The sequence below is a fragment of the Emydura macquarii genome, unplaced genomic scaffold, assembly GCF_026122565.2.
Source record: "Emydura macquarii macquarii isolate MOO-44397 ecotype Brisbane River unplaced genomic scaffold, CSIRO-AGI_Emac_v2 contig_1119, whole genome shotgun sequence".
NCBI lineage: Eukaryota > Metazoa > Chordata > Testudines > Chelidae > Emydura > Emydura macquarii.
Genome location: NW_027131256.1, coordinates 1479203 through 1493930, shown reverse-complemented (window position 1 = coordinate 1493930; position 14728 = coordinate 1479203). Strand labels below are relative to the sequence as shown.

At 41.4% G+C, this 14728-nt stretch overlaps 1 protein-coding gene across 2 annotated transcripts in view; it reads right to left on the bottom strand.

Moving 5' to 3' along the window:
• Positions 1-14728, bottom strand: part of MAN1A2 (mannosidase alpha class 1A member 2) — a 206864-nt gene that overhangs the window by 18187 nt on the left and 173949 nt on the right. For both annotated transcript variants that reach the window (XR_010919333.1, XM_067545975.1), the window contains exons 10-11: positions 13751-13970; positions 6513-6685 (exon numbers count right to left, since the gene is read on the bottom strand). Coding sequence is in view for 1 of the 2 variants with exons in the window: in XM_067545975.1 (XP_067402076.1) it covers positions 6513-6685; positions 13751-13970 (393 nt within the window). In the remaining variant the exon portion in view is untranslated. The remainder of the gene's footprint in view (positions 1-6512; positions 6686-13750; positions 13971-14728) is intronic.

Genomic DNA, 14728 nt, shown 5'->3' with positions numbered 1-14728 from the left:
CAGAATTTTGAGCTTTGCTGAACTTGACATTCTGCAAGGGCACGAGCTATCGTCAGGCAACCTTCTCTGCATTAACAAATATTTTGCCATTTCATTTCTTAGTTTTTTAAACCGAAAGAGAAATATTAGTTGATAGGAGTTAGTGGTCATTTAGACAGGTATAGTTCTCACCTAGGTTTGCAGTTGATATGCTACTGTAGCTAGATTCTAATCAAAAGACCTAATTTTTATACTGTGCTTTTCATCAGTAGAGCTCAAAGAATTTTACAATATTGAAACTGAGCCACAGAGAGATGATGTGACTTGCCAAAGTCACCCAGCAGGCCAGTGGCACAGCTAGGAACCGTCCCAGTTCAATGGTCTTTCCACTAGACAGTTACTATGTGATTCTGCAATGTTCCTCCTACTCCTGTACATTTTGTTATAGTGGAATGGGCATAATGGTCATATTCAGAAATGTTTGCAAGGTGTAGTTGCTAAAAGGTCCAGTGAGAGAACTCTCATCCATGGTCTGTGTCCCGAAATCTTGACAATTTTATTATATAGACAAGGGGAGTGATGCAATATCTTAACTGGTCCCTTGATATATGTGTTAAGAAAACCACCACGTGTAGATATCAAGCTACAGAGCCTTGTTCCTGTAGGTCGCCAATACGAATCCAGCTTAGCACAGTAAAGATTAAAAGTTGTTCCTATCTAATGGATGTTTGGGGGCTCCTGTATGAGATGAATTCGGTGGGTCCCAATTTCAGTTCCCATCTCATCATCTCATCACAACTCACCATCACGCTTTGCACTCAGTAGTAAAGGACAGTTCCTGGCCTGAAGAGTTTACAATGTCTTTGTACTAAGCCTAGCACAATGGGGCTCCAGTCTTATCACTTTGATCCTTTAGAGAGAGCTCTTGGAGCAGGAATAGTGATAAATTTGTGAGAGCTGGCAGGGATAGACAGAAGACACCAAAAAACAGAATTTTGCCTGACAAGTTTTGAACTTTTGGGGTTAACAGCACTGGCTAGGTTCTGTAGCACAATTCTTTAACAAGGGAGGAAATCCTTGGCTGCAGAATACCTGGGTTGCTGGTTATATCACAATTTTGTGCCATCTACAAAGGCAAAACCAAACCATGGTATAGCAAGGTTAGGACACAACGATGTAGTAACTGGGTTCTCAAAATTATTGTTAATTGCAGTGTAAAAAAGGCCCTAGAGATGTGACAGATTGAGCCAAATGCTCTGATTTGAGAGACTGTGCAATAAACTCTGGAACGGACAGCTAGTCCCAACCAGCACAAGTGCAATGATCAGAGATTTCCATGGCTGACATCTCCCCCTTTCTTTGGACTTGCAACTCTGATTGCTTCTCTGACATCTCCCCTTGGCTGTCCCTCTTTTCATTTAGATTTAACATGGTGAAAACTGAATTCTTCATCCTCCCTCCCAAATCGTCATTGTTTCATCCCTTGTCTATCCACTGTGGTAACTCCACCATCCTTCTCATTCCATGAGCTGCTAACCTTCATGCCTCTTTCTCCTTCCTCAGTTCCATCAGTGCTCTTGCTAAATTTTGTCAATTCTTCTCTTCTACATCTCTAAAACCACCACATGTATGTAGGGCTTACTTACATGATAAGGAACTCTATTTTGGGAAGCAGTGACTCTGAAAAAGATTTGGGGGTCGTGGTGAATAATCAACTGAACATGAGCTCCTGGAGTGATGCTGTGGCCAAAAGGGCTAATGTGATCATAGGATGCATAAACAGGGAATTTCCAAGTAGGAGCAGAGTTTATTTTACCTCTGTATTTGGCACTGGTGCAATTGCTGCTGGAACACTGTGTCCAGTTCTGGTGTCCACAATTCAAGAAAGATGGTGATAAACTGGAAAGGATTCAGAGAAGAGCCACAAGACTGATTAAAGGATTAGAAAATCTGCCTTTATAGTTGTGGGCTCAAGGAGCTCAATCTATTTAGATTAACGAAGATAAGATTAAGGGGGGACATGATCACAGTCTGTAAGTACCTATATGAGGAAGAAATACTTAATAATGTGCTCTTCAGTCTAGCAGTATAATGCAATCCAATGATTGGAAGTGGAAGCAAGACAAACACAGTAATTAGCCATTGGAATAATTTACCAAGGGTCATAGTAGATTCTCCATCGCTGATAATTTTTACATCAATATTGGCTGTTTTTCTAAAAGCTCTGCTCTTAGCAACTATTTTGCAGATGTTTTATGGCCTGTGTCACACAGGAGGTCAGACTAGATGATCACAATGCTCCCTTCTGGCCTTGGAATCTATGAAGCTATGAAAACAAAGGTCAGTGGGTCACTCTACATGGCTTCATTACAAATCTCTGAAATTGGCAAGTTCTGAAGCAGGCCAATGAGGTTGACTGTGCTGAGGTGAAGTGTGACTTGACATTTGGAGGGAGAGGCTTGCCAGCCACCTGGTAACAGATGGGATTACACTGTGTGATCCACTTTGAGACTCTCTGGAAAGAGACTGCTTAGCCCTTTGATACACTTGATATGGCAAGAAGAGATGAAGAGACAGACAGAAGGATTTAGTTCTACCTAGATAGTAGAATGGGCTTTGGAAACATTCAAAGTGCGAAGTTTCTTTTCTCTGGGAGTGAGGTTTTGGAAATAAGAACAGTAACGTGACGGATTGAAGGGACATTCTGAGACCACCTTGGGAATGAACTTGGGGTACGGAGTCATCACAATCTTGGTCCTGTGAAATGACATGTGGGCCTGGATCTCAATGACCCTCTGTGCTAACAGGATGGCCACTAAAAAGACTGTCTTGATGGTAAGGTAGTACAATGAACACACTGATAGAGGCTTGAAAAGAGGTTCCATGAGTTGCAAGATGACCACATTGAGGAACCAGGTGGGAGATGGGTTTTTAACCAGAGGGCAGGCATGGAGAAGGCCCTTGATGAATCTCAACACTGTGGAGTGTGAGAAAACAAAATGTGTCTTAACTGGCATGTGCTGCATTGCTAGATGGACTCTGAGCGAGCTAAATGCTTGTCCTGACTGTTTCAGAAGCAGCCTGTAGTTCAAGATCTTTGGAATTGGGGCTTTAACCAGATTCACATTGTTTTGAGTCAGGGATAACCTTTTCCATTTTGCAAAATAGGTCCTTCTAGTGGAAGCCTTCCTGCTCTGCATAATTTTTTTTTTTTGAACGTGTCTGAGGAACCTTCTGTCAGTGATGCTCATCCAGCCAGCATCCAGGCCACCAGGTGCAGGAACTGCAGATCCAGTTGTAGTACTTGACCCAGGCTCTGAAACTGTGCCCAGACAGGAGGGGAGGTGAATGGGACATTGACTAGACGAGTAGGTTTGGGGGCCAGAATTCTTTCCACCATTATGGAGTTTTCATGATTAACAATAACTTTGATCTGTTTATTCTTGGATATTATCCTGGGAATCACCAGGAAGGCAGAAAGGAGACCTCTAGAGCACTGAAAAAGAAAGGCATCTAGTAGCAATCCTAGGCTTATGCTAGCCCTGGAACAAAAAGCTCGCACTTGGTGTCACCACCATAGCGAACAGGTCTACTATCAGGGTGCCACATCTCTGGAATACCAGGTGTAGGATGGATTTCTGCAGTGAACACCCATGGTTGGTTACCACATCTCTGCTCAAAGTCTGCAAGGCTATTGTTGACTCCTGTGAGATGAAAGGCCAGTGGCAGGGACACCATTGCCAAACTCAGTAGCTTCCAGGCAGAATGGAGATGAATGAGCATCTCCTTGTTTGTTGATATAGCACATCACTGATTTATTGTCCACCTGCACTACAGAGTTCTGCAGAGCAGGTAGGAATACTATGCAGCCAACCTGATGGCTTTCAGCTCTGTGATGGCCACATTCCTTGCATATGAAGGTGATTCAGATGGACACTCCAGTCTGTCCCTGATGCATCCATAATCGGCATAATTGCCAGAGAGGGTGTTGAGAAGGTCACTCCCTTTTTCACGTTCAAGGGTTCTAGTAATCAGGTAAGTTCTTGCTGGATTTGGGGCAGTCCCAGGACCAATCTGTTCATATAGTGTTGGGCTTGGGTGTACACTGCCTCTCACCAGCATTGTAATTGCTGCAGGTGAAGTCTGGCAAATGGCATTATATAGGTCCATTATGTAGGTACACGCTGATATGCGTCTTAGAAATCCTAGGCTTGTGTGAACCATCACGGAGAGTCTTCTCCTTGTGTCAGAACAAGCTACTGAAGAGACCTGAAGCTGTCTTCTGGCAGGTATGAGCACAATGACTGTGTGAAGTAGAGCTCCTATGAATTCTATCATTATGGATGATGCTAAAAATGATTTCTCATAACTTACCAGGAGCTCTACTTGAGAGAACAGCGAGATGACTCGATCTAGGGCTGCCTTGGTCTTGTCCTGAGACATGGCCCCAATCAGCCAGTCTTTCAGATACGGGTAGACATGGAGTCACTGTTTTCTTAGATGTGCTGCTATCATTGCCTGGTATTTGGTCAACAGTCTTCATGTTGTGAAGAGTCCAAAGGGAAGATCCCTGTATTGATAATGTTTGGGGCCCACTGTGAATCTTAGGTGCTTCCTGTGGGCTTGATGGATGGGTGTATGGAAGTTCATGTCCTGCAAGTCAAGAGCCATGAACCACTCTTTAACTTGGAAAGATGGAATAATGGAGGCAAGCAGATGAGGGAAATCTTCTCTTTCTTGAAGGAGCCTTCTTCTTCAAGGATGGGGAAGATGGGACCCAGGAGCCCCAGAAGGGCCAGAGTGGTATCCTGTATGAATACAGGTGGTTGAGAGGACGCTGGACAGGACAGTCTTGCACTGCTCAAGTTCCACCGAATGCCTCTGGTCTTTTGGCCGTGCTGATCAGGGACCATATGTGGAATGACTCCCTGTTGGATGTCGTCACTCCAGTGATGGTGATGTGGAGTATATCTCCTTCATAGGGAATGCCAACAGGTGTGGCTCTGTTGGTGCCAGAGCTGTTGTCTGTAGTGGTGGAGGTTCCTGTGCTGATGGTATTTCCACAGTTTGTACTCATTCCCCCAGTACTTGGGTCAGTGCTGGTGGTGTGACCTTTGGTACTGCCATGATTTTGATGGAGTCCTGTACTGCTTGTCTTTGGTGTTGGGTGAGTTTTGGAAGATTTATCCCCTACTATTTTCCTGTCTCTCTCTGTATGATAGGATACTGAGCTCTTCCTTGAGCTCCTGCCTGGGGTTGGAGGGTGGCCTCTTTCAGTGGTGTATTTTGACATCTGGACTGTCACTTTCAATGTCAATGACCTTGATGGTCTTGGTGCCATGACTGGTGCTGATGCTGATGCCATTATCGGTGATGGTTCATTATTTGGTGTTGACTTCTCTGCCAAAGTCTTGGGCATCATCTGCCTGCTCAAGGGAGCACTAGTAAGTGCAGGTTTGACTGGTATGGGGGTTCTTGAACCCAGATTTTCTGGGTTCAATACCATCCCCACTGATTATTCTAAGACATGGAGCTTGAGTTTCGCATCCCACAATTTTCTGGTCTGAGTAGAGAACAAGTGTCAGACTAAGCACCTGCTTAGAATGTGTGGTTCATCCAGGCAGAAAAGGCACCTGTTGTGCCCATCTTTAAGCAGGATTATTTGCTGCATGATAGGTAGGCATTGAAGCCCACTGGTTTTGAGTCTGCCATCTTATGATCCTGTACAGGGGGTGCTGTTTAGGGGGTGGAGGTTGTTCAGGGGAATTTTGATTGAAGGATTTCAATCTGGAAAAGGATTATTGAGTCCAAAAGGTTGAAGATAAAGGGATGAAGAAGGTTGGTCTGAAGAATTTCAGAAGTTTAGATTAAGATTGTCCTATCTGCAAGAAACTCTATCATGGCCTCTGCTAGATTCCATCTTGCCACCATGGTTGGAGAGTCCTGGCCGCCCACTCTTTATGTCCTTGTGTGGGAGCACGAGGAAGCTCAGGGGCATGTGTAGCCCCAAAGGACTCTGCTAGCAAAATAAATAAATAAATAAAAAATAAAACTCCAGTCATGCGCATAAGATGCATGTGCACCTACAGTGGGATCCACACTGACCTTGAAGATCATGTGAAGAAGTGCCATGAAACTGGGGTAGAAGCTTAAGGAAGAGCTTGGTATCCTCTCACACGGAGAGGTACAGGAAAACATTGGGTGCTAAATCCTCCAAAGCTTGTCTCAGGGTAGACAAATCCTTATTGGGACTGGGATTCTACTGACTAGAATAGGGACTGGGTGTCATGACTGCTGGACTCTATTGCCAACTCTGTCACTCACTTGCTGTGTAACACTGAGCAGATCACCTATCTATCCCTCCATTTCTCCATCTGTTACATGGGAAAAATAATAGTAATCCCCACCACCATTTTGTTTTATAGGGGGCTGATGATGACTAATAAATTACTGTTTGGAAAGAGTTTGGGATGAAAAGAGCTACAGAAGAACAAAGCAGAATAATTCTATTGACTGAGCCCATCAGGAGTTACCTGTGTTGCTTCCCAGCCCCACTGCCTGTACTTGGGATCATGTGTAAATCTCCACATATACCAATAGGTCTCGATCACCTCTGGTCTTAGAATGTAATATTTTTCATTCTGCCGTACAGCCACTGCCTCTAGGCCACCATCAAATTTGAACGCTTCAGGACCCAGCTTTAGTGCTGCAGAGAGAAGAGCATAGAAAACAAGAAAACTTTATTCCTTTCAAATCTTTGGGGAAGGGACTTATACAAAGCATGTGAGTAAAACAGAAACTAAATCTAGCTTTTCTTTGAACAGTCTCATACATATTTCCTATCGTTGAGGCTTGTAATATTTCTAATGAATAATGCATTCGATCCCTACGTTAGATCTACCTATCTTGACAGGAGTATAGTAATCCCCTTGGAAACCAATAAAACACTAAGAATATAAGCATTTTAACACATTCAGTGATAAGGTAAAATTAAAGTGAGACGGATTGGTTTTTGCCATATGTAAGCAAAAAGGAAAAATGGTCAGGAACATTTTTAACATTCCACTGATTTAATTATAACAAGATGGAAAAAGGCCTTACGACGTGAATTCGGAATCATCATTGCGGAGAGTCTGTATTTCCATCTAGGCTCTCTGGCATTGCATTCAGGCCTTTGAAGCTGAGGTGCTTTATGTTATCAACCTATTTACAAGGGTTTACAACAAGGCCGTAAATATTCTGCTATGTCTCAAAATCTGTGAACCCCAGGGATGCACAATCTTTGCCATAAAGGAGGTCATAATGCCATCTTGCCAGATTTGGAGGGCTGTTTCTTCAAAACAGAGTTGCCTGCTGAACCAGTTGGAGACACTGGAGACAACAGACCTCAGGATACCACATTGTACCATGATCCAAAGGACTGAGCAGCAGGCCACATGACAGAACTCCCTACTGTGCATGTGACCATGGGCTACACTTTGTCTGCATCTGACGTATCGGGAGGTTTTGCCAGAAAAGAATACAATATTTTTACATGTGCAGCAGACAAAATACAACTCAGACTTACTTCTGCCCCCATGAATAAGCATTACCATACATACAATTTTAAATTACATGACTACATAGTGTTTCTCCAATAAAATATAAAATCATGCACTCTTTCCTACAACTGTAACTGCACTGGAGTCAGTGCTTTGGTATGGTGTTCATAAGCTGGTGAACTTTCAGCCTGAGTTCAGACTTTAAAAAGTCCCCAAAGATTTTGTTAAGTTCCCATAGGCTGTAAACTGTGTAGGGCACACATGGTCTCCTACTATGTATTTGTACAGTGCCCAGGACAATGAAGCTGTGATCCTGATCAGAGCATCAAAGTGTACTGTAACACAAATAGCCCCACGCCTCTAGTCAGCTGGTAGCATGCTGTTCATTAAATCCTAAAGTACCCTACTTATGTCTTCCTCTTTTATTGGACACTACAACTCGGCAGAAAGATGTGTGACTATTCTGTTGGCACCTAGTTCTCCAATGGGGGAAGGATATAACAACCCAAAGGGGCAATGCTTCTACCGTCAGGCTACCCTTGATGTTCTAGTGCTGTGGAAGAAAAACCATAGCACCTGCTCCATTCTCTGCTTCTGAAAGGATTCTTCTTGAGACCTTGTTGTCTCAGATCAAGGGCACAGTGTCTGTAAATAGCTACTTCCCTAACTTCCTTCTTTAGGCATCACAGGAGGAAAGGATATGCCTCCACGGAACTGATTCCTATGGACCTAGATGTATAATCCCTGCTCCATCTATATCTCAGTAACAGAAACGGCATCACCTGAGCACGAATGATACAGAGAGTGGTGCTGCGGTGGCTGCTGAAGCTGAGACCAGAGGTCTGAAGGGAGTGCTTTCACTCTCCAGAAAAAGAGTAGAGCAGGGAGTGCTGTCTCCTGGCACTGGTATCTGGAATCAAGGCGGCACATGGAGCACAGCACATCCTTATAATAAAGGAGATGGTCTCAGTATCAGATGACTGGGCTTTTAATGCCTTTTCCATGAACTCTTCCAGGAGTTCGAGCCACTGCTTCTACTCAAGGCCGGACAAGGGAGGAAAGACAATTTAAACTGAGTACCCTGTTGGACAACATCCTTCTTCAACGCAGAGTTAAACGATAACAGGACTGCATAACGATAACAGTGGGTTATAATGAAGTGGGTTTCTGCCCACAAAATCTTATGCTCAAACAAATTTGTTAGTCTTTAAGGTGCCACAGAGCTCCCATTGTTTTGCTGAAACCAGACTAACACGGCTACCCCTCTGGAACTCGATAACAGGACAGGCTCCTAAAAAGGCTTTAGCCAAGTGAAGATGATTTCCCTGGAAACTGTGGGTGTTCAACACTTAAAAATTAGGACACATATTCATGTACCTAAGTATGGATTTTGGTACCTACATTTAGAGATTTAGTTTGAAAATTTTTCTTTACTTTTGTATATTTGTCACTATGAAATTACAGCTGGCTTAGAAACTAACTCAGCTAGTGAAAAGGAAAGAAAGAGTTGGAAAACCAAATATTTTCCTGTTGTCAATGTTGTTTTCTAACTGCTAAGATAATAACCGTGAAAGAGATCTCCAGCATTTTGTAGCTGCTGAACTATTCCATCAGTGTATAATATCATTTTACATTTCCTAAGAGAACAACTGTCATATTCCTCCCACATTGCTTTTGTCTGTTTATCTGGTTATAGCCAGTTTTGGAACAGGGCCAGTATCTGCTCTTACTTTGCCTTGTCTGAAGTCCTTATTCATGCATCAATCACTTATGCAGTTTGTGCTATTAGGAACACAGGAATTTCCACAATGGATAAAACCAGCTAATCCAGTATCCAGGTCTCTGACAGTTGCCATCATCAGAAGCTTCAGGTGAAGGTGCAAGAAACCTCCTCATGGACAACTGTAGAATAACCAGCCCATAGACAAAGTTTATTCTTAGACCCTTTCAGTTAATGACTGAGGTATGTCCTTAAGCATAAAGATTTATGTCCTTTAAAAAAAAATCCTATCTAATACAAATCTGAGTGTTCTCAGTATCTATATGTGTCTACCCCTTTTTGGAATGTTGCTAAACTCTTAATTTCTGTAGTATCTTTTGACAGTGCATTCAGCAAGTTGATTTATCAAGTTTCAGTTTGTTGCCTTTCCAATTTAATTGAATGTCCCCTTGCTCTTGTGTTGAGAGGATAAAAAGGAGTGGCCATATTACCTTCTCTTCACATTACCATTCTTTTTTTATGTACCTCTATCATGTCCCTTATTAGTCTCACTATATTAAATACGCCTAGAACAATAGTATGCCCTAAATCACACTGGTGTAAATCTGGAATAACGTCACTAAGGCCAACTGAGTTTGGATTAACAGTAATGTAACAGTAGAGCCTGGCCTCCAATGTTGTCATTCATCACATAGAAATTTCTCCATGCCCCATATCATTTTTGTTGCCTGACTAGAGATTGGCTTTATTTTACTTACAGCTTTTATGAGATGGAGTGACAGAAACGGAACATAGTATTTCAGATGATGGTGTCCCATGATTTACATGATGCCATTATTATAGGGGAAGCTGGTAATAACCCTTATCTTTAGATTCCCTAACACTTTGTATTATTCTTGCCATCATTTCTTTGAGAAATTCTCATACCTCCTTTGTTTGTAACAGGCCTTTGATATTTGGCAAGGGAATGCCCTCACAATACAGAAATGTCTTTGTTTCATGAAATTCTATTCAACTTCTGCTGAGAATTGTTAAAAATGAGATTTCCCTTCTCTCACATGCATTCCCCAAAGCAGCAGCGGCTGCCCTGGGAATGCCTGGAAGTTGCCAGAATAAGCTGTAGTAGAGGTGTGTTGAAGAACGGAGTTGGGCAGACCCAGCACATAGCCTTAATATGTCCCCTCTGGGGGTAATTCGTAGTGGGAGCTCCCCCAGTTCCCATGGTGGGAGTGAGATGGAGACATGGGCTGGGCCAGGCCAGGCCAGGTTCTCCCCACTGACCTCCACCTGAACACAGCATCAGGACCTGTATGTTCATTCCCCCCTCTGGGATAACAGCCTCCTCCTGCCATCAGCTAACAGTCAGTCCTGTACTCAAATGGTAACAGTTTGGAAGAATCAGGGTTCAAACACTAATACTTAATGAGGAGGTTGTTACCTTGCACATAGGAGAATTTATTTATCTTAACCTTTTTCCTTTAAACACCCAGGAAATTAAATTTAAAAAAAATGTTAAAAGAACATTATTTAGGTTGCAATGTAAAGCACTCAAAAGTAAGGAAATACTAAATTTATGGTTGTCCAAACAACCTTGTTCTACCTCTCTGTGCCTATGCATTACGATACAGTAATCAGATGCTGTTTTTTCTATCGGACCTTTGCATCATTCAGTTCACAGGATGGATGAATAAGGAATTAAGGTTGCACAAGCAACCATAAATCAGGCATTTCACAAGATCTGAGTGCTTGAATTTACAAAATAAATATTCTTGTACTATAACTTTTTTGTATGTAATAGTATTTATAATATTATTTTCTATTCCTTATATAGCCTAACATTTTATTTGTTTTTTTAGCTGGCGCTGCACACAATGCAGATTGAGTTGTCCAGGTCTTTCTGTCTTGAGTTTTTATTGTTAATTTAGAACCCAATAAAATGAATGAGTAGTTGAAATTACTTCTTCCAATGTATATTACTTTGCATTTATCAACAGTGAATTTCATCTACCATTATGTTGCCTAATCTCTGGAGTTTCTCACAATCTTTTCTAGCCTTGACTATCTTAAATTATTTTCTATCACCTGTAAGTTTGGCACCTCACCATTCACTCTTTTTCCAGGGGTCTTTAAATATATTAAACACTGATGCTAGTATGGAACCTCGGGGCACCATCCACTGTTAAACTTTTGCCATGATGAAAATTTGACCATTTATCTGTATTCTTTGTTTTCTGTCCCTTAGCTAGTTTCTAATCCATGGCAATAATTTAAATAGTCATGTGGAGAGAGGAAGCTTCCTCAACAGCTTTTTTGTGAGGAACTTTGAGAAAGGCTTTTTGAAAGTCCATTTCTCCTTTATCTGCTATTTTACCGATATGTTCAAAAAGCTCAATGATAAGAGAAGCATAACTTCCTTTTTACAAAAGCTGTATTGGTTTGTCCATGTCATATTATGGTGACCTAGGTATTTTAGAACTGATGATGGCCTCAGTAAATTCTTGTTCTCTAAACATCATTGAGTCCAGTGTGTTCCAGTCAAAATATTTTCTTACTCCAGGAAATAGGACTACATCACCCCAGGCAAAAATGTACAAACACAAAAAAGTTGGATGGGACAGCAGAAGTGAAAAAGGCTGAGTCCTATAACCACATTAAGGGGGTTGTCAATAGTAAAAAGTTGAGGGGAACACACATTCAAATGAAAAGATAAAAACTGAATTGGTGTGCATGCAACCTCCTTGTGGCTGGAGTAGGAAAGGTTTTGGTTTTTTTTTCCTAGCATCCCTTCCTGGGAATGTAATGTACTGAAGCTGTTGGCACTTGGGGATAAACTCAAGACATCTTCATTCTAGAGAAAACTTGTATTAAAACGAATCACAAACACAAAGGAATTGAGAATAAAAGAAGCAGACTGATCCTCAGCTCCCCATGCTGTGTAAAGGCTTGCCCTTTAAAGTCAAACTTCAAAGAGTTTTATCACTGATTTTTTAAAATGAAGTTAAATATAATGAGGCCCAAGAACGACTATGCAATATTACTTCAGTATGTTTTCCCTTCCTTTGATTTGGATGAGTTCTGTGCAAATGAAACAATCAGGAATGAAGCTCTAGATTCACCCAAAGAAGAAAACAGTGGGTAGCACATTGCACGCTGTAGTATACTGATTTGCAAATACCCTCAGCCTTGACCTTGAATTACCCGCTATACTATACTGGCAGTAAAAACAGACCCAGTTTCCAGATTGCAGGTACCATCAGAAAATTCCCTTGATTGGATCAGTTGATTGTGCTCTATTAAGTGTGTGAGACCTCTAATGCAAACTATCCTTCAGGACTGCCAAAACTGCAGAGACCACCACACTCACAACAAATCAATTATGACAGCAAATGAAACTCACACCAGAGGCTCAGTTACATACTAATTGTAAGAAGTGCTGGTTCTGGGACCCATGTATGCATTTCTGCACTCTCTCTAAGGCTTGGTCCTTTAATACTGAGGGGATTGAGTTCAAGGAATACATAACACAGAGGGTTGGACTAGATGATCTCCTGGGGTCCCTTCCAACCCTAATATTCTATGATAACAGGGATTATGTAACTTCTGGTTGCAAGGGGTGTTTGCTATAAATAGAGACAGCCTGCTCGTATCAATGAGAGACCCAGGGTCATGGAAAGAGCTAGAAAGTGCTACCTTACAGGTAAAAGATGTGTTCCCCTTCCCAGCTTTACTTGGACTACCCTGGCTGATAAATGTGTCCATCGGTGCTCAATGATATAATGCTTCTGAGTCCCATTGCCCCAAAGTCTTCAAGTTTAATTTAATAGCCTTTAACATTTCACTGTCTTCATTTTCAAACTGATTCACAATTTCACCAAATTGCAGGAACTGCTGTACAGCTGCAGCTGTCTGTGAACTTCTGTAGCCAGCAAAAATGCACCAGTTTTCATTTTAGCCAAAGGCAGGAGGGCACTGGCATGACAAATGGGATTTTTGATCCATGGAGAATGGCAATTCACCAATGTGATCTCCAAATGTAACAATTTCACACACACATTTGTGTTTCAGGAGGGTGAGGCTGACTAATAGTTATTACTATAAAAATGGCTGGTGGTTTTCTGCAGTGCACATTCTCTGTTGTCAATTATTCTGCTGAAAGCACTGTAGGTTGCATGTATGAAATTCCACCCCATTGTCCCAATGCTCTCTCAACTATAGTTTTATCATCTGAGTGATCTGCACACAAAACTATATTGAGAAAACAAGTCAGGGATAGACAGAGAGAGTCTTACGGTTTGAGTCTACATTCACTTACACTGGCGCATAAATCAGGAGTAACTTCAATTAACTCAAGAAAATTACACTGGCATAAAAATAATGCAAGGAAGAGGAGGATCAAGTTCATGCATTCAAGACAAATCTCTACAATAATCTGATCACCCCTCTTTCCTGTGTATTTCTATTGTGCAAGGTCCTGTTAAACTAAAATAATTAGATTGATAATGACTCTTACTTGTTCTGTCATATGATTCATGACATGTATATGCAATCTCAGCTCCAAGTTGTAAATAATGTCCAGCCTTATCATCTCTGGAACCGTCTGCTCCAAGTGCAAACATTCCCCCAGCAAAACAGGTGAGGTGGCCCATCTTTCTCTCAAGGTGCCCATTCTTCCATTCCCCAATAAATGTCAGCCCTCCATTAGACTTTCTGATAAGATGTCTTTCTATGGCCTGCAAGGAGATTGGGACAATCTTTAAATACTGGAAACAGTTAAGTCTAATTTTTACTACTCTTTAAAAGTTATTTATTTCTGACCACAGAGCTTGTGTTAAAAAATTGATGTCACTTTCAAAACAAGAATATTTTTCTGTTGTTACCAAATTTGTCAATGAACACTAGAGAAATACATTTCAACATGGCAAACACAAAAATTAACCATAATACAAGTCTATGGTTGAAAAATCAAGCATGTAAAAGTAATGAAATTGCAAAAAATCAGGGTTTCAACAACAATATAAACTCAGCCACATCTGACATACAATGCACATCCGATACATTTTATGGCACACATCTGTAGGGATTGAATCCAGGCTCTCCATCTAAAAGCATACGACTGCGGTTGAAAATAAAGGCCTATGACCCATTAACTAGTGCTGTAGCAGCCTCACAAACTTCTTTATGTGGACCAGCCACTAGAGAGGGAAAAGACCCACACTGTGTTAATGTGGGTTACGTGTTATTTTTAGGTTTTGTATTTAATTTGCCTGGTTATCTACAATGCTTGAACTTTTATTATAGTTGATTTAGTAAAACCAGAACCCCATATATTCTGTAATTTTGTGACTGCAGAATTCTCTCTTTTTTTGCAGAATTGTCCTCCAAATTCTCTGCTTTAATTAAATAAAATTGTTCTAGGCCTTATGGTGGTGGAGAAAACCTCAAAACTATAAACTGAGTGTAACTGATGTAATAGTGTCTTCCTGAATCT